Source organism: Ranitomeya imitator, chromosome 3, assembly GCF_032444005.1.
Source record: "Ranitomeya imitator isolate aRanImi1 chromosome 3, aRanImi1.pri, whole genome shotgun sequence".
NCBI classification, from domain to species: domain Eukaryota; kingdom Metazoa; phylum Chordata; class Amphibia; order Anura; family Dendrobatidae; genus Ranitomeya; species Ranitomeya imitator.
This window is the reverse complement of record NC_091284.1, coordinates 40,754,033-40,780,076: the sequence shown is the minus strand read 5'-3', so window position 1 is coordinate 40,780,076 and position 26,044 is coordinate 40,754,033. Positions and strand designations below refer to the sequence as shown.

General features: G+C 50.4%; 1 protein-coding gene across 2 annotated transcripts; it reads left to right on the top strand.

Moving 5' to 3' along the window:
* The first annotated feature begins 1,197 nt into the window (after nt 1-1,197).
* Nucleotides 1,198-15,796, top strand: CCT8 (chaperonin containing TCP1 subunit 8). Of its 2 annotated transcripts, XM_069760818.1 has the most exons (16): nt 1,289-1,487; nt 3,456-3,546; nt 3,636-3,715; nt 3,814-3,963; nt 5,436-5,616; nt 5,699-5,760; nt 5,829-5,966; nt 6,212-6,390; nt 6,496-6,562; nt 6,900-6,987; nt 7,121-7,236; nt 7,452-7,523; nt 7,608-7,772; nt 7,860-7,979; nt 14,885-14,999; nt 15,577-15,796. In XM_069760818.1, the coding sequence occupies exons 1-15, from the start codon at nt 1,428-1,430 to the stop codon at nt 14,978-14,980; spliced, it is 1,665 nt and encodes a 554-aa protein (XP_069616919.1). In that variant the 5' UTR covers nt 1,289-1,427; the 3' UTR covers nt 14,981-14,999; nt 15,577-15,796. The 2 variants fall into 2 exon arrangements, with proteins under 2 accessions (XP_069616921.1, XP_069616919.1); XM_069760820.1 differs by lacking the exon at nt 14,885-14,999 and having other exon boundaries at nt 1,198-1,487.
* Nucleotides 15,797-26,044: the final 10,248 nt, after the last annotated feature.

Below are 26,044 nucleotides of genomic sequence, written 5' to 3'. Positions count from 1 at the left end.
ACTTGAGCGCTGCAGTTGGTCAGCAGGCTGCACTTGTCATACTTCCCTCGAGTTTTATAGCGCGAGCTAAGAAGCCCATTAGCGGCCACTGATTGGCAGCAGCGCTTTTTATTTTTCGTGAACATTGCTGTAATGAGGGCTTCTGTTTTGCGGAACAAGATGTCGTTTTCCATGGCGCCATTTCCGACTATATTCGACTTTTTGATTACTTTTTTTTTTACACTTTTTGGAAGGTACAAAAGAAACGGCAATACTGGATTTTTTTCTTATTTTTTTATTCAATTTTAAATACACAGTCCCTTTATTCTGCAGGTCAATACAATAATAATATTATATTTTATATTTATATTTTATATTTTTTATGCTTTATTTTTTTTGAATTAGGAGACGTTCACCATACAGCGATATACTTACAGCATCTTTTTATATTTTACTATTTTTGCGCACAAAAATTCACTTTTTAAAGAAGATATAAATTATTAATTTGCACCACGTCCCGAGAGCTGGAATTTTTGTCCTTTTTCTAGACGACGGCTTATTTTTACATAACAAGCTGTAATATATATATCGGCAACGCTTTTGAATAACTAAAACTTTTTTATCATTTTTTAATTCAGTTTTTTTTTCTGAGACGGGAAAATCAAAAACGCCAATTTTTGTACGTTTTTTTCCCAGATTTGTTTCTGCGGGTGGTGCTCACGGTGCAGGACAAATAATGATACGAGTGTTAGCATGGGATGTGTCGTTCTGGACCTGACAGCACAAAATATATGTCTTTTTTTTAGCTTTTCGACAGCTAAAAACATTCTTTTACTCCATATTTGCAATATTTATCAGACTTTAATATGCAATCTCCTGGTCGCATTTGTTATACACAGCTCTGTACTGGCGGTACATTGTCAGTGTTGGATTGACAGTCAATTGGGCCCCGCACCATTCCTTAGCCGTCCTATTTAAAGGGCTACTCTGAAAGAAAGCATTTCTTAGTATTCGATGGGGAATCCAACCTCTGGGATTCATAGAAATCGCCAAAACAGAATTCTAGAACCCCAATAGCGAGGATCTGCCTCCATTCATGGTCTATGGTACTGAACAAGAAAGCACAGTGCAGCCCAATAGACAATGCATGGAGTGGTCACTGAGCATGCGCACTACAGAGTCTGGTTCTTTGTGCGCTGCACACGCCCAGACCACGCTACCTGCACAGTAGCCAGGACACATAGCGGCACCCGGAGCACATCGATCTTCGTCCCTTCCCTCCACTGCTCCCGCCGCCTGCTCTGATCCATCGCTCGGCGCAGCGGCTGCTCAGGTCTGAGGCGCAGGGTGTTGTGGGTAGCCGTCTTCTGTCTCCGCCTCCTCCTGTCTTCTCGCCGGTTCTGTGCGCGTCGTTTTTCTCTGTCTCCCCGGACACCGGAGCCGCTCACATGGCGCTGCACGTCCCCAAGGCCCCGGGCTTTGCCCAGATGCTCAAAGATGGAGCCAAGGTAACCAGAGCTGGAGGCCGGGCGGGGAGAGAGGTGCCATGTGCGGCGCATGGAAGCTTCCAGAACAGGCCGGGGATGACGGGCACATTACAGGGGGCGCGGACATCACAGCCCGTTATATGACAAGACGCCCCCCTGTACCGCACATTACCGCTGATACCGCTGCGTATTCTGTGCGGTTATCTCATCTATCAGTGTCTGATGAATATATGGTCAGATGTCAAGGAAAACGCCTCAGACAGGTGCACTGTGCACCCATCAGCAATGTCCCCCCCATGCACTGTGCACCCATCAGAAATGTCCCCCCCATGCACTGTGCACCCATCAGCATGTCCCCCCCATGTACTGTGCTTCCATCAGCAATGTCCCCCCCATGTACTGTGCACCCATCAGCAATGTCCCCCCCATGCACTGTGCACCCATCAGCATGTCCCCCCATGTACTGTGCTTCCATCAGCAATGTCCCCCCCATGTACTGTGCACCCATCAGCAATGTCCCCCCCATGTACTGTGCACCCAGCAGTAATGTCCCCCCCATGCACTGTGCACCCATCAGAAATGTCCCCCCCATGCACTGTGCACCCATCAGAAATGTCCCCCCCATGCACTGTGCACCCATCAGCATGTCCCCCCCATGTACTGTGCACCCATCAGAAATGTCCCCCCCATGCACTGTGCACCCACCAGCAATGTCCCCCCCATGCACTGTGCACCCAGCAGTAATGTCCCCCCCATGCACTGTGCACCCATCAGCAATGTCCCCCCCATGTACTGTGCACCCATCAGAAATGTCCCCCCCATGCACTGTGCACCCACCAGCAATGTCCCCCCCATGCACTGTGCACCCATCAGAAATGTCCCCCCCATGCACTGTGCACCCATCAGAAATGTCCCCCCCATGCACTGTGCACCCATCAGCATGTCCCCCCCATGTACTGTGCACCCATCAGAAATGTCCCCCCCATGCACTGTGCACCCACCAGCAATGTCCCCCCCATGCACTGTGCACCCAGCAGTAATGTCCCCCCCATGCACTGTGCACCCATCAGCAATGTCCCCCCCATGTACTGTGCACCCATCAGAAATGTCCCCCCCATGCACTGTGCACCCACCAGCAATGTCCCCCCCATGCACTGTGCACCCATCAGAAATGTCCCCCCCATGCACTGTGCACCCATCAGAAATGTCCCCCCCATGCACTGTGCACCCAGCGGCAATGTCCCCCCCATGCACTGTGCACCCAGCGGCAGTGTCCCCCCATGTACTGTGCACCCATCGGCAGTGTCCCCCCATGTACTGTGCTCCCAGCGGCAGTGTCCCCTCCGCGCCCTGTGCTCCCAGCGGCAGTGTCCCCTCCGCGCCCTGTGCTCCCAGCGGCAGTGTCCCCTCCGCGCCCTGTGCTCCCAGCGGCAGTGTCCCCTCCGCGCCCTGTGCTCCCAGCGGCAGTGTCCCCTCCGCGCCCTGTGCTCCCAGCGGCAGTGTCCCCTCCGCGCCCTGTGCTCCCAGCGGCAGTGTCCCCTCCGCGCCCTGTGCTCCCAGCGGCAGTGTCCCCTCCGCGCCCTGTGCTCCCAGCGGCAGTGTCCCCTCCGCGCCCTGTGCTCCCAGCGGCAGTGTCCCCTCCGCGCCCTGTGCTCCCAGCGGCAGTGTCCCCTCCGCGCCCTGTGCTCCCAGCGGCAGTGTCCCCTCCGCGCCCTGTGCTCCCAGCGGCAGTGTCCCCTCCGCGCCCTGTGCTCCCAGCGGCAGTGTCCCCAGTGTAAGTAAACCTTGTGCGCGGCTGAGAACTCACAGCTCCATATCCTGTAGTGCCAGTACCTGGATGGGGGAGGTGCACATACAGATCTGTATGGCCTTTCCCCACATATGCATCCCCCCTTTAATGCCTTCTGGTCAGTATATAAACTGTTTGTAAGTCATGTTTCTCTTTTTTCTGTGAATCACCTGATTTTTGTCTCCACGTTTTCCTTGCAGCATTATTCTGGCTTAGAAGAAGCCGTTTTCAGGAACATCCAGGCTTGCAAAGAACTTGCGCAGACGACCCGCACCGCGTATGGACCGAATGGTATCTGATCCTCGCCTCCTACTCCTCCACGCCGTTACTTTCTGATTTGCCATTAACCCAATTCTTGTCTTTTTCTACTTTGTTTTCAGGGATGAACAAAATGGTTATTAATCACCTGGAAAAGCTGTTTGTCACCAACGACGCGGCCACCATCATCCGCGAGCTGGAGGTGTGTGATCCCATACAGATGTCACTCACGTTGTACTCTTCTATGGGCGGTGACTGGTTTCCTGCATTACAAATGTTTCCCCTTATTCTACGTACTAGGTCCAGCATCCAGCCGCAAAGATGATCGTGATGGCGTCACACATGCAGGAGCAGGAGGTCGGAGATGGGACTAATTTCGTGCTGGTGTTCGCCGGTGCGCTGCTGGAGCTGGCGGAGGAGCTGCTGAGGATGGGGCTCTCCGTGTCTGAGGTGCAGCTTCTCTCCTAATCCCCAATGTTCTGGGAATTGTTTGCTTGTCTCTTACATTTCACGTCATATTCGCAAGATGACGTAAATGTCAGATAGATGCAGCTCTGACTTCGGGGGTCTCTCCTCATTGCTCCGAACAATTTGTCACCAAAGTATAAGGAGATGTGTGCGTGGTCTGCAGGGCTGTGGAGTCGGTAAGCCAAACCTCTGACTCCTCACACCGGCTCCGACTCCACAGCCCTGGTGGTCTGCTGTGCACCCTCCAGTCTGGCCTAAACAAAGTCCAGTATTGCTGCTCCCTAGCCTATGGATTAAGGGGGTGTATGGCAGATACAGAACAGCGGCACTAGCCCTTTTGTCTTCCCATAGGAAATATTTCCTTCTTCTAAAGTGAAGTCCTATTGTTAGGTTGTGATTTGGGTAAAAGGGAACCTGTCACCCCCAAAATCGAAGGTGAGCTTAGCCCACCGGCATCAGGGGCTTATCTACAGCATTCTGGATACATCGGGGGGGCTTATCTACAGCATTACAGAATGCTGTAGATAGGCCCCTGATTCCGGTGGGCTTAGCTCACCTTCGATTTTAGGGGTGACAGGTTCCCTTTAATGTTAATCGATTTTCAGAGCCCGAGCCATCGGCCACATCAGTAATCTGTGGCTATGAGACTGGAGCACTGAGAATCGCCTCCTACCTCCCGGTATCCAAGTCTCTTTTTTTGATTAGCTGGCCTGGTGTGATGTCATATGATATCGCGCAAGGCCGACTAATCAACAGAAGAGGCACAGATGAGAAGTAGGAGGCAATTCTCAGGGCTCCCGTTAGACTGGTTAGTGATGGAGACGATTGATGGCGAATCGGGATTATTGGGGATCCAACCTCCTAGACCTTCACTATTCATAAAATAGTGGGAAGCATTAAAAGAGGTAGAAAAGTTCCCGACAAGAGTATGATTTACCTCTATAGAAGTCATATGTATTATGGGCAAATATTGATCCATCACTCGGCAGAACGGGATTATTTATGCTGCAATCATTAAAGTGCAATCATTCAAGAGTAAGATGCATGATCACTCTGCATTATTTTCAATGGATTTATAGCAGATGACTGCCAGAACAATTAGTAGAGACCACCTAGATGTTTACTTACTATGGGGCCATCCACCACAAAAGTATAAACCATCCGCTACAGACAAATGTCTATGGGGCAACATGGAGGTACGTTCTGATCTCGGTAATCGAAAATAGCTGCAGACAGCGATGGAGGAGGCTTTGTTGAGCCGGATTTCCCAGTAGGGTCCTACAGCAGGTCGTCCTTCTGCAGACGCTTGTACTGGTCCTGTAAAATCCGCAGCATAAGTGTTAATTCTCCCCCAGATCAGATGGGTTTGTTGCTCCTACAGTAATGTGTGTTGTCGGGTTGTGTTCCCTATATGCCATATAGAGTCTTACTCTATAATCCTTGTACATGTCCAGGTCATTGAGGGCTATGAAAAGGCCTGTAAGAAAGCGCTGGAGATCCTCCCCGACCTGGTGTGCAGCTCCGCCAAGAACCTCCGCGACCTCAATGAAGTTGCCACCCTCCTGCAAACGTCCATCATGAGCAAGCAATATGGCAACGAGGCCTTCCTGTCCAATCTGATAGCCCAGGCTTGCGGTAAGACGCGGCACACATCCATGCACTGAGCGAATTATCTCTGGAACACCTTCCTGCAATTATTTCTTGTTTCGTTATCTAGTCTCCATCCTCCCGGAGTCCGGACATTTCAACGTTGACGGCATCCGAGTCTGCAAAATCCTGGTGAGTCCATCTCCTAACCGTAGGTCCTGTAGTAATATGTATATATCAACGTGCGCCTTTCCTCCCAGGGGTCTGGTATCTGCGCCTCGTCAGTCCTGCACGGAATGGTGTTCAAAAAGGAAACCGAAGGGGATATAACGTCTGTGAAAGACGCCAAAATCGCCGTTTATTCCTGTCCTTTTGATGGCATGGTCACGGAGACAAAGGTAAGTTGTGGTCACGTAGCAAATTCAGGGGAAAGCATATTTATCGGCATCATTCTGGGCTAAATATGAGGGCATTGGGTGATCGACAATGACATTTAAATGGTCGCTGCTTTTACAGGGAGATGTCGGCGCTCAGGAATAGGCCCACTTCATATTGAGGTCCTGACATAGCGCGTAATAGTTTTGGGAAGGGAAAAAGGGCTGCAGATGTCGGGTCACTATTACATGCGTGTGTTCGTTCTCAGGGCACGGTGCTCATTAACAATGCACAGGAGCTGATGGACTTCAGCAAAGGAGAAGAGAACCTCATGGAAGGGCAAGTAAAAGCCATCGCTGATACCGGAGCCAATATCATAGTCACAGGCGGCAAGGTGGCAGACATGGCTCTACACTACGCCAACAAGTACAACCTTATGGTGGTCAGGTGAGCCCTGCGACTGATATCTGACCAATCATCCATATCTGTAGCCATTTTGCTTTGTGTTTTATGGCCCTGTTTTTCTGATCCGGTGTTTTGGGTTTTTTTTAGGTTAAATTCTAAGTGGGATTTGAGGAGACTGTGCAAAACCGTGTGCGCCACCGCCCTGCCAAGGCTGGTAAGACCTTATATCCACTGTATTAACACTTATAGGAACATTCCAGAGCTGCAGAACCCAGTCTAGCGCTGTTTCCACTGCTGCCCTTGTGTTTGGCTGCAGCGCTGATCTCCTGTCGACATTGGTGAGCTCAGTGATTGGCTGCAGTGATGTCAAAGTTGGCTGCAGCAAAACAATGGAAACCTTGGCACTGCAAAGAGATCCTAGGAGGGTGAATAAAGCTCCAGCTTGTTTAAAAAAAAAAAAAAAAAACTTATTGAAAAGAAACAACCCTATTGTCTATTGGCAATGTGCTCGTATCGCAGCCAGGATTTTAGGTCTGATTTCCCTCCTGCAGACGGCGCCCACGCCAGAAGAAATGGGGCATTGTGACAACGTGTACCTGTCTGAAGTTGGGGACACACAAGTCGTCGTATTTAAACATGGTGGGTATCACAATATCACAAGCCCCCATTACTGGGCTTCCACATCTATCTGCGAACCAGACCAATATAAAGTAGGAAATGAAACAAAACTCAATATTTTGTGCAGTAATTGTATTTATTTTATTTTTTGTAGAAAAAGAAGATGGTGCCATTGCCACCATAGTCATACGAGGGTCTACGGACAACCTCATGGACGACGTTGAGCGCGCGGTGGACGATGCTGTCAACACCTTTAAAGTTCTCTCCAGAGTGAGTAAAAGCGACATGGACAAGTAGGAGCGGTTGTGTATGCTATAATTTATCAGGGTATTCAGAGGAAGATTATGGTGGGTGGCTCTGTGTTCACTATCCTAGCATACTGGAAAGGTTCCCATAATGATACAGTAGAGATTTGTGGGGTGACTCTACGTCTCCTCAGTGTTGCCCAACTTTGGTTACGAGGATTTTCTTCTTTCTTGATAAAGGATAAGCGTCTCGTCCCAGGCGGCGGCGCCACTGAAATTGAATTGGCGAAGCATATCACTTCCTACGGAGAGGTAAGGCCGTACGGGCCGGGCTGATGCCACTTGTAACCTCGGCACGTTGTCTACATAACGGCTCACGTCGCTCTCTGCTTCTAGACGTGTCCGGGGCTCGACCAGTACGCAATCAAGAAGTTTGCAGAAGCATTTGAGGCAATTCCTAGAGCCCTTGCAGAAAATTCTGGGGTGAAGGCAAACGAAGTGATCTCTAAATTGTACGCAATGCATCAAGAGGGGAACAAGAACGTGGGCTTCGACATAGAGGTAAGATTATGGGAGGGATGTCTGGCACTGATACCGTGGCTAGAGATGTGTCCACTACAAACACTGCTTTAATCTGCTTACCTTCAGGCTGAGAGCGCTGCAGTGAAGGACATGCTGGAGAGTAACGTCTTGGATACCTACCTTGTGAAATACTGGGGAATCAAGCTCGCCACAAATGCTGCCGTCACTGTCCTGCGAGTAGATCAGGTAAGTGATACTGGGGTAGCATGCAGTAAATTACGGCATCACTTTGCCAGGAACAACACTAAAGGAGATGTCCTGGGAGATTAACATTGATGGCCTAACCTTAGGATAGATCTTCAATATCTGATCTGTGGGGGTACGGGAACCCTGATGATCGGCCGGAACAGCACAGCTCTGCTGACAGAGTAGAGCCTGTAGCCGGGTACTGCACATCTGCCCCAATTGATTTGAATATGGAGCAGATGTGCAGTACTCAGCCATGGCCAATATACAGTCAACAGAGCTGGGCTGTGCAGTTCCAAATGCCACTGACACTGGGAATAGCTGATTGGCGGGGCTGTGACCCCTGGCACCCATCACATATTGATAACCTATCGTAAGGATAGACCATCAATATTAAAGTCCTGGACAATCCCGTCAAGCGTTAGACAATTGATGGATAATATTGGGCCATAAGGACTGAGGCAGCAGATGGCCATTTCATGTCTCTGAAGTGACTTTCCTGGTAAGTATGACAGATCTTGGCTTCCTATTAAAGCAGGAACTTCATCAATTGCCATAACCCCAAACTTACTGTGAAGGATTACCCCTTCCTCCCACGTCACCAATCCGTGACGTCACTACACAGGTCCAGCTCTCCGGCGCCCCCTTTGTCTCTCAGGTCAGTAAAGGGACTGCACCTAGAGCAAATGGCCGCCGGGGAGACTGCCCTGTTACCCACCCTGGGTATTCTAAGATTCGCAATCAGAGTAAAAGGATCAGCCCAAAATTAATTTATGATTTAATTGCCTTAAGGGCGCACTAGATAATTACAAGAAATATACAATCACAATATATCAAGAGTTACAGTCAGAGTACAATATAACAACAATAATACAAGGCTTAAAGGTATAAAGCTGGAGGTCAATTTACCAGGTCGAAGGTCGCTTGTGGAAGCCGGGGGGCATAGCATTCCGCAGGTCCAAAAACTTAGTTGCCGGGCAGCCCCCAGAAAGCATGTGCTTGCTCCCCTCTGGCTGGCATACCCTGTTCCTTAAGATGTCATCATCATCATCTTCTTCTGTGGAGTGAGTCCCTCCCAGTGACCTCAGCGTCTTCTTATGCCTGGCTGAGCCCCCCTGCCTGCAGCTGGGTGGGCTTAGCAATCTCCACCCCCTCTGTCTCCCTGCAAGATTTATTCCAATATCTAATAAATGGGATAACTTCTCTCAGGATGATCGGATCAGCACACGGGCAGTACCAGCGCCTGTGGTTTGTTCTGCCGGTCGTACTGGGATCAAACCTGGACCCATTCGGTCCCTGTAGGAGGCTGATCCCTATATCTCGGGTTTCAGACCTTCCACCGTCACGGGAGTCACACTGTTGGATGCACAATTTATTTAGGGTAAGGAGAATATTTTTTATGAGCCTGTACCTCGGACGATGCGTCCATAATTCACAATTCCATGTTGGAGACGGTTCGGCTGGGCTGCCATAATAGATGTGTATCCAGGGGCCACTTGGCATGCGTGTTTTAATTAAGTCCCCAAGCATTTCCAAGCCCCCTGCTGGCGTGGTTTCCTCAGTGAGCTTTTAAAATACCGTCTACAGTTTACACTGAGCTCAGCCCGTTAGCATACTAATAGGAACTCTATTCATTAGCAAAGGTGGGGGCCAGGAGCACTCCTGGCTGCCTACCTGACCAGGAGACAAAAATGGAGTCACGCCAATCTGTAGTATGCCTGTCCCAAGATGGCGGCTGCTCCCTCATCACACCTCCCTGCTTTAGAGGGCGCTAGGGGGCATCACATTCCTGTGTTCCCCCATGCGCCCTTCCGCACCTTCTCCTTGCCGGGGCAACCCATCAGCATTACTATGGTCTCGGCCTCTCTCTCCCTGAGCCTGTCTCTGCCTCCTCCTCTCTGAGGATGACTCTGTCCCTCCTCTCTCTTTCTCTCTGAGGCTGTCTCTGCCTCTCCCCTCTTTCTGAGGCTGTCTCTGCCTCCTCCCCTGTCTCTCTCTGAGGCTGTTTCTGCCCCCTCCTCTCTCTCCCTGAGGCGGTCTCTGCCCCCTCCTCCTTCTCTCTCTGAGGCTGTCTCTGCCTCCTCCCCTCTCTTTCTGAGGCGGTCTCCGCCTCCTCCTCCGTCTCTCTCTGAGGCTGTCTCTGCCCCCTCCTCTCTCTCCCTGAGGCTGGCTCTGCTTCCTCCTTCTCTCTCTGAGGCCGTCTCTGCCCCCTCCTCTCTCTCGCTGAGGCTGTCTCTGCCTCCTCCTCCGTCTCTCTCTGATGCTGTCTCTGCCCCCTCCTCTCTCTTTCTGAGGCTGTCTCTGCCCCCTCCTTCTCTGTCTCTCTCTGAGGCTGTCTCTGCCCCCTCCTCTCTCTCTCTGAGGCTGTCTCTGCCCCCTCCTCCTCTGTCTCTCTCTGAGGCTGTCTCTGCCCCCTTCTCTCTCTCTCTGAGGCTGTCTCTGCCCCCTCCTCCTTCTCTCTCTGAGGCTGTCTCTGCCTCCTCCCCTCTCTTCCTGAGGCGGTCTCCGCCTCCTCCTCTGTCTCTCTCTGAGGCTGTCTCTGCCCCCTCCTCTCTCTCTCTGAGGCTGTCTCTGCCTCCTCCTCCTTCTCTCTCCGAGGCCGTCTCTGCCCCCTCCTCTCTCTCGCTGAGGCTGTCTCTGCCCCCTCCTCCTCTCTCTGAGGCTGCCTCTAACTGTCGGTCCCTGGGCCACGCCTCCGGTGAGCCCTGCTGGACCGATACCCGGTACAGCCGTCCCTGGTCCCAGACCACCCGCTCGCGGTCTGACCCCCCGGGAGGCTGTGCCGCCTGCTCCTTAAGAGCTTTCAGGCTAGCATCAGCTTCCAACGCTGCCTGAAATCCCGGACTCGATGTGGCGAGAATGGACGACACTGCCACATCCACCGTCAGCTCCCCGGGATCTGTCTCCCGGCCGCTGTCTGACTCGGCAGCCACTTGGTCAGAGAGGGGGAAGCCGTCGGACCTCTGCAAGGCTCCTTGGGCTCCGGCGCTCCCATTCCTGGTGACAGCGGCCACGACCACTGTGTCCATGGGTAGCGCCTGCTTCCCCCCGGCTCCTGACCAAGTCGCCGGGTCAGGCAGACTTCCCGGCCCTCCTGACATCCCGGGTGTGGGGAACTCCCGCCCTGGGGTCTTACCTGGTGGCTCCTCTCCCGGGACGCCTCCTCCCCCCATGGCCTGTTCCTCTTCCTGCAGGGGCCCTAGACTCAGCAGGCTGGATTCACCTAGGGGCCCTACACTGCCCATAGCAGCCCCTCCCTCCACCTCTGAGCTCTCCCCTACAGTCTCCTCACCTGTCCTCCCCGTGAGCCCCGTGTGTGTGGTGTCAGTGCATGGAGTACCCTCAGGTTTCACTCCCTCCCCCACTGTTGGAGGCACATTCAACACATCAACATTCACAGTAGAGACATGACATTCTTGGGGAGCCGAACTTGGGGGTTCAGTGGCCACATACTGAGACACTAGCCGCCCCAAATCGGTCCCAAGTAATACATTAGCAGGGATATTCGACGTTACTCCCACCTCCCGCATTCCCCTCCCGACACCCCAGTCCAAAAACACCTTTGCGACAGGCAGCGCCGGTTCCACGCCTCCAATTCCGGAGACGGACAGGGATCTCCCTGGCACCAAGTCTTGAGGGGACACCACCTCAGGACGTACCAGGGTTCGTTCAGCGCCTGTGTCCCGCAGTCCCATGACCGCTGAGCGGCCGATAGTGACGGGTTGGTAATTGTCCAGGGACCTCCCACCACCCCCTCCCACACATAAAACAGTGGACTGTTCCGGGGACAGGGATGGGGCCTTAAGACGCTGGGGACACGCGGTCTTGAAGTGCCCCAGCTGGTTGCAGTGATGACAACGTCTGGGTTCTGCGCCTGGCCTGGAGAGGGCAGCAGGGGGGTACACCCCTTGCACTCTGGGGGCTGGGGAAACAGGGGCAGGATTGGGCTTACCCCCTCTCCAGGTGCTGCTGGCAGGCTTCTTCGGCTCAGGCGCCCTGTTATTGGCATACTCATCTGCCTGGGCGGCTGTAGCAGAAGCCCCCTTCGGTTTCCGGTCACGGAGGAACTGCTGGAGGTCCTCTGGGCAGTTCCACAAGAACTGCTCCATGACGAACAGTTCCTGGACCTCCTGGCGGGTGGTGAGCGCTAGACCCGAGGTCCAGTGCTCTGCAGCTCTCAGCAACGCCCGCATGTGGTCGGTCCAGGTGTCCTTTGGGCCCCGCTGCAGGCTCCGGAACTTCTTGCGGTAAGACTCTGGGGTGAGGTTGTAGTGCTGGATCAGGGCCCGCTTGATGCTGCTGTAGTCCTGCTCAGCCCCGGCAGGTAAGTCCCCCAAAACTTCCAGGGACTTACCCCTCAAACGGGGGGTCAGGTATCTTGCCCACTGATCCGGGGCCAGATGGTGTTGAAGGCAGGTCCTTTCAAAGGCCAGCAAGAAGGAATCCAGGTCTCCATCCTTCTCAAGCAGAGGGAAGTCCTCGGCCCGGACTTTGGAAGCCCTGGACTCTGGTGGTGCTGGGGCGTCCAGCGGGAGCCCGTGTTGAGCCATCTCCAGACGGTGCTGGCGCTCCGCTGCTCTCTCTGCCGCTGCTTGCTCCGCTGCCCGCTCTGCCGCCTCTCGGCGTTCTGCACGCTCTCGCTCTGCCGCTCTCTCTGCTCGCTCCGCTGCTTCACGGCGTTCTGCACGCTCAGCCTCCGCTGCTTTCTCTGCAGCTGCCATGAGTCTCATATAGGCGTCTTCATTACCCGCCTCGAGACGTGCTACTGCCGCTGCAACAAGGGCCGCTGATGTGGACAGGCTGGGGCGGGTAGGTGGTGGGTAGTCCCTTGCCGGACTAAGCACGGGTGGCTGGCTCCTTGGGGAGTCTGGGCTGAGCTCCCCCTCGCCTGGAACAGTACCGTCCACCACCACCTCCTCATAGGCCATAGCACTGGCCTGCGCCCTCACTGCACTCCTGGTGCCCTCCGCCATCTTTGGAACCTCTGGTTACTGACACAGCTGTACCCCTGACCTTGCACACAACTTATTATATCTACACTCTGACCGTCTAGTGCTGGGCTGACCTTAAGACCCCAGCAGTGAAAGTTACCACTGGTAGTCTTTAGTGTCTGGGAGTAGGGGTCCCACGCACACTATTACTCTGATCCCACGTACGCTGCCACCACTGTGAAGGATTACCCCTTCCTCCCACGTCACCAATCCGTGACGTCACTACACAGGTCCAGCTCTCCGGCGCCCCCTTTGTCTCTCAGGTCAGTAAAGGGACTGCACCTAGAGCAAATGGCCGCCGGGGAGACTGCCCTGTTACCCACCCTGGGTATTCTAAGATTCGCAATCAGAGTAAAAGGATCAGCCCAAAATTAATTTATGATTTAATTGCCTTAAGGGCGCACTAGATAATTACAAGAAATATACAATCACAATATATCAAGAGTTACAGTCAGAGTACAATATAACAACAATAATACAAGGCTTAAAGGTATAAAGCTGGAGGTCAATTTACCAGGTCGAAGGTCGCTTGTGGAAGCCGGGGGGCATAGCATTCCGCAGGTCCAAAAACTTAGTTGCCGGGCAGCCCCCAGAAAGCATGTGCTTGCTCCCCTCTGGCTGGCATACCCTGTTCCTTAAGATGTCATCATCATCATCTTCTTCTGTGGAGTGAGTCCCTCCCAGTGACCTCAGCGTCTTCTTATGCCTGGCTGAGCCCCCCTGCCTGCAGCTGGGTGGGCTTAGCAATCTCCACCCCCTCTGTCTCCCTGCAAGATTTATTCCAATATCTAATAAATGGGATAACTTCTCTCAGGATGATCGGATCAGCACACGGGCAGTACCAGCGCCTGTGGTTTGTTCTGCCGGTCGTACTGGGATCAAACCTGGACCCATTCGGTCCCTGTAGGAGGCTGATCCCTATATCTCGGGTTTCAGACCTTCCACCGTCACGGGAGTCACACTGTTGGATGCACAATTTATTTAGGGTAAGGAGAATATTTTTTATGAGCCTGTACCTCGGACGATGCGTCCATAATTCACAATTCCATGTTGGAGACGGTTCGGCTGGGCTGCCATAATAGATGTGTATCCAGGGGCCACTTGGCATGCGTGTTTTAATTAAGTCCCCAAGCATTTCCAAGCCCCCTGCTGGCGTGGTTTCCTCAGTGAGCTTTTAAAATACCGTCTACAGTTTACACTGAGCTCAGCCCGTTAGCATACTAATAGGAACTCTATTCATTAGCAAAGGTGGGGGCCAGGAGCACTCCTGGCTGCCTACCTGACCAGGAGACAAAAATGGAGTCACGCCAATCTGTAGTATGCCTGTCCCAAGATGGCGGCTGCTCCCTCATCACACTTACAAAAATAGCACCACCCCCTGTGTACAGGTTGTATCTGGTATTGCAGCTCAGCCCTATTTATTTTGAAGCAGCTGAGCTATAGTACCGTACACAACTAAGGGAGAGGGGTGGTGGTGCTGGTCCTGAACAAGCCTTTTCTTTCTAATCATGTAGAAACCTTTGTAAAGGGGTTGTTATAGAAAGAATTAAACTAGAAGGGGTATCTGCTTGCCATTGGGGCAGTCACTGCCATCTTTTCGCTGAAGCTGCAGTCTTTTCAAGAAGGAATCCTATTCTGAAGCTCCGGTAATAAACTAGGTAGAAACTACCTCAGTCTGTACAGATAACTCCGCTCTATACACCTGGATGGGGCTCTGTGCAGCACCAGACGCGGCTTCTTCCTCTTGATCTTGCATCTTACAGTCCTAGCATAGCAATAATGAATTATACAGGACCAAAATTGGGATCATTAAATTCTCGGCAGTACTTGTCCGGCCGTGGCTGATGAGTAATGTGGAGGGGTTCTCATGTTTTGTTTTTTTTTTTCACACTGAACTCTGTAAAACCTTTATAGATTATTATGGCAAAAGCAGCGGGTGGACCGAGAGCCCCAAAGCAGCAAGGACACTGGGATAAAGATGACTGGCAAGATGAGCCCGACAAACTATAGGCCTCTTGTAAAAGAGCAGGTGCCCATATTGTGTGCCACGTTGCACGGACCACGCACCGCATGATGTCACGTTTACTAACCGCCTGGTGTGCCTCCTACTGTGTCATGTTAACAACCCTGACGTTATTCCTGAAATAGCGCCACTCTTGGTCGTGTCAGTGGATGAGCGGAGCGTGGCGTAGGCCTTCCTTGCTGAGAATAGTAGTGCACTTACAGCTGGTCACCATCTTGCATGCATTTGTAGAAAGTGTATCTTCTGGATTCTCCACCTCTAGTTGGTGTGGCCCCTATGTCGGTAATCGCAGCCCCCCAGTCTCAGCTGGCGTGTTTTACACAAGCATGCGGGGCTGCGGTAGAAAGGTGGCCAGAACGTTATTACAAGGCGTTCCAGAATCAGGCGATTGTAGCCTGAGACTATTATTTGGTGGCCATTCAGGATGAGTAGCCACCCATCTAATACAATGGCGGAGACACAGGAGAACTCTGGAGAAGAGCGGCTGTCTGCACAGAACACTGTTAGCTCTAATCTGTATGTCCTGGCCTTACAAGTCACATGTTTATAATAACTTTATAAACTTTTATATTGTCTCCATCAGATCATCATGGCAAAACCAGCAGGTGGCCCCAAGGCACCGACGGGTAAGAAGGACTGGGATGAAGACCAAGACTGAGGCCCCCTGCGTTATGTCTGTACTTTTCCCACTATGGACTGTCTGAGGTTACATACGGCGGATGCTGCCCCAAGAGATTTTTTTTATTTTTTTTTTGTTCACTTAAGTTAATACTGTACAATAATAAAGTCCCAGGTTCATAAGATGCCGAAGACATGAGTTTTCTTCAGAGTGAGGGAAACAAATTCCAGTGTGAATTGTTGTATCCGTATAATAATTTGTCCTAAAATGGAAATATAATTCTCACTGGATTTATATCTGTGAGAACTGCATCCTGGAGGGCGCGGAGATGGAGAGAAGGCACCGGATGTGAGGAGAAGAGCACAGGAAGCAGGGAGAAAGTCCCACAAGAAATAGGACTGACTAAGGAGTGATCCCACTCCAGCAAGGAAAGGGGATATCAGGAGAAAGGAGTAGGGCGGCCAGGGGATGGGATGAAATCTCTGATCTAGCAGTGACAGAAGCCACAGTCCGTCTCTGCGCTGGGGCGACAGATGTGAACTCAAGAGGTCCGGAAGGAAATAAGTATTAGGGATGATCAGAGGCTGCTCCATATAAGATGGCACTGGCTGCAAAGAAAACTGCACCCAAATGGGACAGAAAGCAAGTGGTTTAAAAAGGATGAGTGTAATCTCTAATATTAGTTTAACCCCTCTCTGACATTTGCAGTAATAATCCGTCCCTGGGCCTTATTGACGTGGGACGTATTATTACTGCATGGCGATCGAGCGTGCACACAGGCTGCATGAGCGCCACCGGGTGTCTGCTGATTCTGACAGCCGACATCAGGCACTCAGTGCCTGGAGTGGCTCCACACTGCTCCTGACACTTTCACCCCCTAAATGCTGCAATCGCAGTATTCCAGGAGCAGGCAGAAGGATGGCAGCCCCCTCTGCCCTTGGATCGGAGACCCCACGGCGTGGCGCAGGGTCCTGATTGATGCCATGGTGACCTGATGCAGCAACTCAGTGCAGAGCCAACAGTAACGACCTGCACTAAAGAACTGTCCCACTAGTTCACTAAACAGGTTAACACCATTAAAAAAAATATATATAAAAAACAATTCTTTATCATCATAAAGCCGAACAAAAAGTGGAATAACACTGGATCAAAAAGAAGGCTATGAACATGGTACCGCTGAAAACGTCATCTTGTCCCACAAAAAAGCAAGCTGCCATATAGCTCCATCAGTGGAAAAATAAAGTTATAGCTCTCGGAATAAAGCAATGCAAAAATTTTTTTTTTCTATAAAAGTTTGTGTAAAAGTGCCAAAACCTAAAAAAAACAACAGGATTTTTGGTTGCTTACCGTGAAATCTGTTTCTCTATCGCCTCTCATTGGGGGACACAGGAACCATGGGTGTATGCTGCTGCCACTAGGAGGCTGACATGCAAATAAAAAAGTTAGCTCCTCCTCTGCAGTGTACACCCTACCGACAGGAAATAGGATATTCAGTTAATAAGAAAGCAGTAGGAGAAGCAACATGTAAAAGATAGAAAACTCTAACAATATAACACAATAAAACAGCTGTGCAACTTGGGAGGGTGCTGTATCTCCCAATGAAGGCTCCGAGAAACAGATTTTTCCTATCGCCACGACAGCACCCCTACGAGAGAGGGGATCCGCCCACCTTCCGGACAGGAACCTACAGGATTTAAAGGGGCGGTCCCCCTCATCACTCCAGTTTGGGTTCCTGTCCGGATGGCGGGAACCTGCAGCAGCAGTCTTACCCGGGCCTCCATGCCTCTGCGCGGTATCTTTAAAGAACGGCAGAATCGGGGGCTCGGAAGCAGCGTCGGGGGTGTCCTGCGCTCAGACCCCCCCTCGTCTGGCCATATGGAGCGCGTCCCAGGAGTCGGGCAGTGCCGTCCTGGTCCGCAGTTGAGCGCGGTGTGCAGCGTCCACACCGGCGCTGGTGAACCCGGAAGTAGTTCGTACACTTCCGGGGTAAGCCGGGGGAGGAGCGCTGCAGCGCTGTAAAAGAGCGGCGCCTATGGAATGAGGTGTGCAGCCATGTCCTCAGTAGGGGACGCCGAGCACCCTCATGGAGAGAGAACGGAGCAGCGCAGTAAGAGCGGTAGCGGCCGCTCAAGGAGAAGCAGCAGCAGCGTGGTACGGGGGCAGCAGCGTGCGAGCGCCCCAGCGTCACATTTGGATCCCACTCCTCCAGAACTGGTATTCAGAGTCAGCCTTAATGGTGAGTGTTAACTAAACACCTGGTGCTGATATGGTCTGTTATTTGTGCTTTGTTTTAGGGGAAAAAAACAACTAAATATGAGCACAAGCACTGTGCTCTATGCATGACTCCAATGCCTGACAGTTATACCAAGAGGCTTTGTCAGGCTTGTATCTGTCAGACCTTAGAAGAGGAAGCTCCCCTTCGGTCATCAGACCTTAGAGCGGTCATCAGGGAGGAAATAAGTTATTCCCTTAGAGGCAGCCGCCAGGAAAGGTCGGGCAGGGACTTCTCTCCAGGATCTAGTCTGTCCCTGCAAGAAGGGGAATGTTCCCGCTCCTCATCTCCATCCTCCTCAGATGAAGAGGGAAGGCCTTATTTCTCGGTGGAAAACATGGAAATGTTAGTTAAAGGAGTCCGAGCAACCATGGGTGTTGCAGAGACCAAGGAACCAAGGTCCGCACAGGACATAATGTTTGCGGGCTTGTGCCAGAGGAGTCGTAAGGCATTCCCGGTTGTGGATACAGTTAAGTCCCTCATAAAGCGGGAATGGGATAAGCAGGATAAAGGTTTCCTGCCGTCATCAGCCAAGAGAAGATATCCCTTTGACGACAATGATCTGGCGGAATGGATGAAAGTTCCAAAAGTGGATGCAGCGGTGGCTTCTACATCTAAAGCCGGTGCTTTGCCGCTGGAGGACGTGGGCCTTCTGAAAGATCCGTCAGATAGGAAGGCGGATATGTATTTGAAAAAAGTATGGGAGTCATCTGCAGGGGCGTTCAAACCTGCCATCTCTAGCACGTGTACGGCTAGATCCGTCATGGTGTGGATATCTCAGCTGGAGGAACAGCTAAAATCCAAGGTGCCCAGAGACAAGATGCTGAACTCCCTTTCGCAAATACGGGAAAGGGTGGCGTATTTAGCGGATGCATCAGTGGATTCTTTAAAACTAGCGGCAAGATCAGCAGGCCTCTCAAACGCTGCTCGCCGAGCCTTATGGCTTAAGACCTGGAAAGGAGATGCCCAGGCGAGAGCTAAACTGTGTACAATACCGTGTAGGGGTGAGTACCTGTTTGGCCCGGTATTGGATGATATCCTAGCTAAGGCGGAAGATAGGAAGAAAGGTTTTCCTAAAGCTTTCAATCCTACCTTTAGGAATACCTTCAGGAGACGCTTCCAATACCAAAGACCTTACCACAACCGAGACTGGGAACCAACAGACCCGAAAAAGAAAGGTTCGGACTTTAATGCCTCATCATCTTCCTCAAGAAGAAGAAGAAATTATCGCTAGTAAAGATCTTCCAGTAGGGGGCAGGTTAAAATATTTCTATGCGCAGTGGGCTAAAATAACTGCAAGTAATTGGGTTTTAGGTATAATTGATTCAGGGTTAAAATTAGTTTCGGGAAAAACCTTCTGATTTTTATACCTTAACTGCCCCTGATTCCTTAGACCAACAAAAGGCCCTTGAAAAAGAGGTCCATATGTTAAGACGGAAGGAAGTTATAGTGGAGGTTCCAAAACATCAGCAGGGGAAAGGGTTCTATTCCCCTTTATTTTTAATCTCCAAGCCAGATGGATCCTTTCGAACCATCATAAATTTATGGAGATTGAACAAACATTTAGAGTATCATGCCTTTATGATGGAATCTATTAAAACGGCGACTAAACTTCTTTTTCCCAGATGTTATATGACAGTCCTGGATTTAAAAGATGCGTATTACCATCTGCCCATTCACCAGGATCATCAACAATTCCTCAGAATGGCGGTTCGCTTAAACGACCAGGTCAGACACTTTCAGTTTACTGCAATGCCATTTGGTCTATCTATGGCACCGAGGGTGTTTACTAAAGTCATGGCGGAAGTAATGGCCCATGTCAGAGAACAGGATACGTTAATTGTACCCTACCTGGATGACTTCCTGGTAGTGGGAAATTCGTTTTTTCAGTGTAGTACTCGCCTAAATCATGTGATATCTTCCTTACAGGACTTGGGGTGGATAGTCAATATGGAAAAATCGAGATTGGAACCATCAACAACTCAGACCTTCCTGGGTATTCTGCTAAATTCGGAAGAGCAACAATGTTTCCTTCCGGAAGACAAAAAGCAGAGGATTGTGCACAAAGTCAGTACGGTAACAAGGAAGCCAGATCTGACTTTAAGAGACGCTATGTCCCTTCTGGGATCCCTAACGTCCTGCATACCAGCCGTCCAGTGGGCTCAATTCCACACTCGGGTGTTGCAGGCCCAGGTCTTGGATACAGAGAGGAGTCTTCAAGGGCAATTAGGCGGAAGACTCAGGCTGTCCACCGCCACTCTAGACAGTCTGAGATGGTGGTTAAACAGGAGACATTTAGAAAAAGGAGTACGCTGGAGTGTAGTACCAGACAACACGGTCACAACCGATGCCAGTCCAATAGGTTGGGGAGCTCATATAGGAGATGTTTGGACTCAAGGGCAATGGTCTCTCTTAGAGGCTCAAGAGTCCTCAAATTGGAAAGAGCTCACAGCAGTAAAGAAGGCCTTACTCAGGTTGCTTCCATCTCTGCAGGATTCACATGTAAGAGTCCAGACAGACAACACAACAGTAGTGGCGTATCTCAACCATCAAGGGGGTACAAGGTCAAGATCCCTAATGAACACCGCCACAGACATACTCAAAGTAGCCGAAGCCCACTTTCGCTCTCTATCAGCTGTTCACATTCGGGGAGAGCTCAACACAGAAGCAGATTACCTCAGCCGTCATTCTCTACGTCAGGGAGAATGGGTTCTGAATCGACGGGTGTTCAAACAGATAGTAGACCTATGGGGGTTGCCCGTTATCAATCTATTTGCAACGAGAGAGAACAGACAGACCAGGAAGTTTGCTTCTCTTCAGGTGGCGGACAAGCCCTGTATAATAGACTCCCTTCAAATACACTGGGATTTCCCTCTGGCTTATGCGTTTCCCCCCAATGTGTCTGATCCCTATAGTCCTCAGGAAGATCAGGGAGGAGAGAGCGAGAGTGATCCTGATTGCCCCCTTTTGGCCCAGGAGGGCATGGTTCTCGTTACTCAGGGCAATGTCTGTGTCCGACCCCTGGGTACTGCCGACCAGCCCGGAGCTTCTTTCTCAGGGTCCATTCCGTTACCCCAATGTGGAATCCCTGCATCTGACGGCGTGGAATTTGAGAGGGAGTTATTGAGGAGAAGAGGGTTTTCAGAGGCTCTCATATCTACCCTTTTAAATAGCCGGAAAGAAGTTACCACTAAAATCTATGCTAAAACTTGGAAAAAGTTCCTTGCCTTCTACCAAAATCCCTTTTCTGGCAAGGTCCCAATTCCGGCTATTCTGGAGTTTTTACAGAAAGGCCGAGAATTGGGCTTGGCGGTAAATACCCTTAGAGTCCAAGTATCAGCTTTGGGAGCGTTATATAACAGCGATGTGGCGGGAAATAGATGGGTTTCCCGATTTATCAGGGCCACTGAACGTAGTAACCCTGTGTTTATCCCTAGATTACCACCATGGGATTTAAATTTGGTTTTAGACGCCTTAACAGAACCCCCCTTTGAGCCATTAGATTCTGTCTCCATAAAAAATTTAACTTTAAAAACAGCCTTCCTAGTAGCCCTGACCTCTGCTAGGAGAGTGAGTGACTTACAAGCTTTGTCGATAGATCCTCCTTATTTAATGGTCTTTCAGGACAGGGTACTGTTAAAACCTGATCCAGCATACCTACCAAAAGTGGCTTCCAAATTTCATAGAAGTCAGGAAATAATTTTACCATCTTTCTGTGACAATCCGAATTCAGCTGACGAGCAGAAATATCACATGTTAGATGTCAGAAGAACTCTATTAGAGTACCTCTAATAAGAAACAAAAAGAACCATGGAGGCAGAGTAGGGCTCTGTTTGTTTCTTATCAGAATCCAAGGAAAGGGGCGAGTGGAAAAAAAGCGTCTATCGCCAGATGGATAAGAGATGCCATATATCTTGCTTATACTGCTAAAGGCCAGACACCACCAGATGGCATCAGGGCCCACTCCACTCGAGCCATGGCCTCATCCTGGGCGGAAAGAGCGGACGTCTCCATAGACGTAATATGTAAGGCGGCAACGTGGTCATCTCCTTCCACCTTTTATAGACATTATCGTCTTGACTTATCTTTAGAGGCCAATTTAGTTTTTGGCTGTACAGTACTTAGTGCTGTAGTCCCTCCCAGGTGATTGATCTTTGAAAATCTCTCGTAGGGGTGCTGTCGTGGCGATAGGAAAACCGGTTGTTACGTACCGGTAATAGGATTTTACGGAGCCAAGACAGCACCCGCACATTCCCCCCCGTAGTTATTCACTGGTTTCTGCACCCTTTGGGTTGTTAAAAAAAATCACTCTTTAGAAGGTGATGGTATTTAGTAATGTTTAAGTATATATGTTTATGTACTAACTCAATGGCAGTGTCCCTTATGCTCTGAAACACAAACTGGAGTGATGAGGGGGACCGCCCCTTTAAATCCTGTAGGTTCCTGTCCGGAAGGTGGGCGGATCCCCTCTCTCGTAGGGGTGCTGTCGTGGCTCCATAAAATCCTATTACCGGTACGTAAAAACCGGTTTACGGTAAGCAACCAAAAATCCTGTTTTCTCTATCGCTTCATTGGGAGACACAGGAACCATGGGATGTCCCAAAGCATTCCCTGCGGTGGGAACAGCAGAAAAACTCCATTCAGGTCGGAGGACTCGCCACTACCGCCTGCAAGATCCTTCCGCCTAGGCTGGCAACTGCCGAAGCGTAGGTATGGAGCTTAGAACATTTGGCAAATGAGTGGAACACTAGGTTGCCACCTAGCAAAGTTGTAGGGCGGATGCCCCATGGTGTACCACCCAGGAGGCGCCCACTGCCCGGGGCAGAGTGAGTCTTGACCCGCTAAGCCTCCAGAATAGCAGGTCTGATCCAGAGAACAATCGTAACCTTGGAGGCCGGCAGGCCTCTTGGCGTACCGTCTTGAATGACAAATAGACGGTCCGTCTTCCAAAAGAAGGCGGTCCTAGACAAATAGATTCTCACCGCCCTGACCAGGTCTAACCTGTTCAGCGAACGCCCCAGAAAATAGGTCGGAGCAGGACAAAAGGTGGGAAGGACACCACCCTGGGAAGAAAAGGCGACGAAGGCTGTTAAACTACCTTATCCTGGTGAAGAACCAAGAAATGGGGTGACAGGAGTGAGCCACCAATTCCGAGGCGCGCCTAATGGAGGTGATGGCCACCAGAAACGCCACCTTGCAGGACAGAACAGATAGTGAGGTCTCATGGGGAGGTTTAAGGGGGGAACCCCACTGAGCCTCCAGAACAAAATTGAGGTCCCAGGGATCCACGGGAGTCTGGTACGGGAGAGCCGCATGCGCCACTCCTTGAAGAAAAGTTCCGATCTGAGAACGGGACGGATATAAATCTTTGTACCGTGATAGCCAGTAGCTAAGGACTTCTGAAAGGGACTTCAGAAAGAGAATGGAAAGGGTTGCTACCTGACCCTTTAGAGAACTAAGGGCAAGGCCAGCATCAAGTCCTGCCTTGAGAAAACGGCCAAAATGGAAGGTTTCAACAGCAAAGCTGTTAAATTGAGCAACCAAGAACTCTGTGGCAGATCGGTCCTTGGTACAGAAGATCTGGCCTGTCTGGGGGCCTCCAGTGGGAGTCCGCGAGGAGATTGGCGATCTCAGCGAACCAGAACCTTCTTGGCCAATCTGGTGCGGTCAGAATAACTGGCACCCCCTCCGCATTGATCTTCAACAGCCTGGGAAGAAGAGAAGGTAAGAAAACAGGGAAGTACAAATTGCGACCAAGGAATGGCCAAAGCATCGGTATCCACAACAAGAGGATCGCGGACCTGGAAACAAACGGTGGAACCTTCCTAAGCAGTCGGGACGCCAAGAGATTCGCATCCGGAGTTCCCTGTTGTGAATTCTGTGGCTGAGTTCACTTCTGTGGTCACAAGTGGTATTGCAGTCTCTGGGCTTCCTTCCTCAGGTGTTTTGGTGAGCTCGTTGGCTGCCTTGCTATTTAGCTCCACCTGAGTCTGTCTTCCTTGCTCCTTGTCAATGTTCCAGTGTTGGATCTGAGCTACTGCATCTTTCCTTGGGCCTGCTGCTCTGCTAGATAAGTGCTTCTAGTTTGTTTTCTGTTTTTTCTGTCCAGCTTGCTATTATCTTTTGCTGGAAGCTCTGAGAAGCAAAGGGGTGCACCGCCGTGCTGTTAGTTCGGCACGGTGGGTCTTTTTGCCCCTTTGCATGGTTTTCGTTTTAGGGTTTTTTGTAGACTGCATAGTTCTCTTTGCTGTCCTCGCTCTGTCTAGAATATCGGGCCTCACTTTGCTGAATCTATTTCATTCCTACGTTTGTCTTTTCATCTTGCTAACAGTCATTATATGTGGGGGGCTGCCTATTCCTTTGGGGTATTTCTCTGAGGTAAGTCAGGCTTGTATTTCTATCTTCAGGCTAGTCAGCTCCTCAGGCAGTGCCGAGTTGCATAGGTAGTGATAGGCGCAATCCACTGCTGCTTATAGTTGTGTGAGGATAGATCAGGTACTGCAGTCTACAGAGATTCCACGTCTCAGAGCTCGTCCTATTGTTTTTGGTTATTGCCAGATCTCTGTATGTGCGCTGATTACTGCACGCTGTGTTGCCTGATTGCCAGCCATAACGGTACAAGGAGCCAACCAATGATTCCCAATAGAGGGAAAAAAGAAGTCCTGACATCATTTTTTTTTCTTAGCTCTGTCTTCAGTCTTTTTTTTCCCCTAGACATTAGAGTGCTTCAGGACACAGCTGTGGACATGGATATTCAGGCTCTGTGCTCCTCAATGGATAATCTCGTTGTAAATGTACAAAAGATTCAAGATACTATTGATCAGAAATCGATGCTAGAACCAAGAATTCCGATTCCTGATTTGTTTTTTGGTGACAGAACTAAGTTCCTGAGCTTCAGAAATAATTGTAAGCTATTTTTGGCCTTGAAACCTCATTCTTCTGGTAATTCTATTCAACAGGTTTTGATTATTATTTCTTTTTTGCGCGGCGACCCACAGGACTGGACGTTTTCTCTTGCACCAGGAGATTCTGCATTGAGTAATGTTGATGCATTTTTCCAGGCGCTGGGATTGCTTTACGATGAGCCTAATTCAGTGGATCAGGCTGAGAAAAATCTGCTGGCTTTATGCCAGGGTCAGGATGATGTAGAAGTATATTGTCAGAAATTTAGGAAGTGGTCAGTACTCACTCTGTGGAATGAATCTGCACTAGCGGCTTTGTTCAGAAAGGGTCTCTCTGAAGCTCTTAAGGATGTAATGGTGGGATTTCCTATGCCTGCTGGTTTGAATGAGTCTATGTCCTTGGCCATTCAGATCGGTCGTCGCTTGCGCGAGCGTAAATCTGTGCACCATCTGGCGGTATTGTCTGAGAGTAAACCTGAGCCTATGCAGTGCGACAGGACTATGACTAAAGTAGAACGGCAAGAACACAGACGTCTGAACAGACTGTGTTTCTATTGTGGTGATTCTACTCATGCTATTTCTAATTGTCCTAAACGCACTAGGCGGTTCGATAGCTCTGCCGTTATTGGTACTGTACAGTCCAAATTCCTTTTGTCCATTACCTTAATGTGCTCTTTGTCATCGTATTCTGTCATGGCGTTTGTGGATTCAGGCGCTGCCCTGAATCTGATGGATTTGGATTATGCTAAACGTTGTGGATTTTTCTTGGAGCCTTTGCGGTGTCCTATTCCGTTGAGAGGAATTGATGCTACACCTTTGGCCAAGAATAAGCCTCAGTACTGGGCCCAGCTGACCATGTGCATGGCTCCTGCACATCAGGAAGTTATTCGCTTTCTGGTACTGCATAATTTGCATGATGTGGTCGTGTTGGGGTTGCCATGGCTACAAACCCATAATCCAGTATTGGATTGGAACTCTATGTCGGTAACCAGCTGGGGTTGTCAGGGAGTACATGGTGATGTTCCATTTTTGTCTATTTCGTCATCCATTCCTTCTGACATTCCAGAGTTCTTGTCGGACTTTCAGGATGTATTTGAAGAGTCCAAGTCTGATGCCCTACCTCCGCATAGGAATTGTGATTGTGCTATCGATTTGATTCCTGGTAGTAAATTCCCTAAGGGTCGTTTATTTAATTTGTCCGTACCTGAACACACCGCTATGCGCAGTTATGTGAAGGAGTCCCTGGAGAAGGGACATA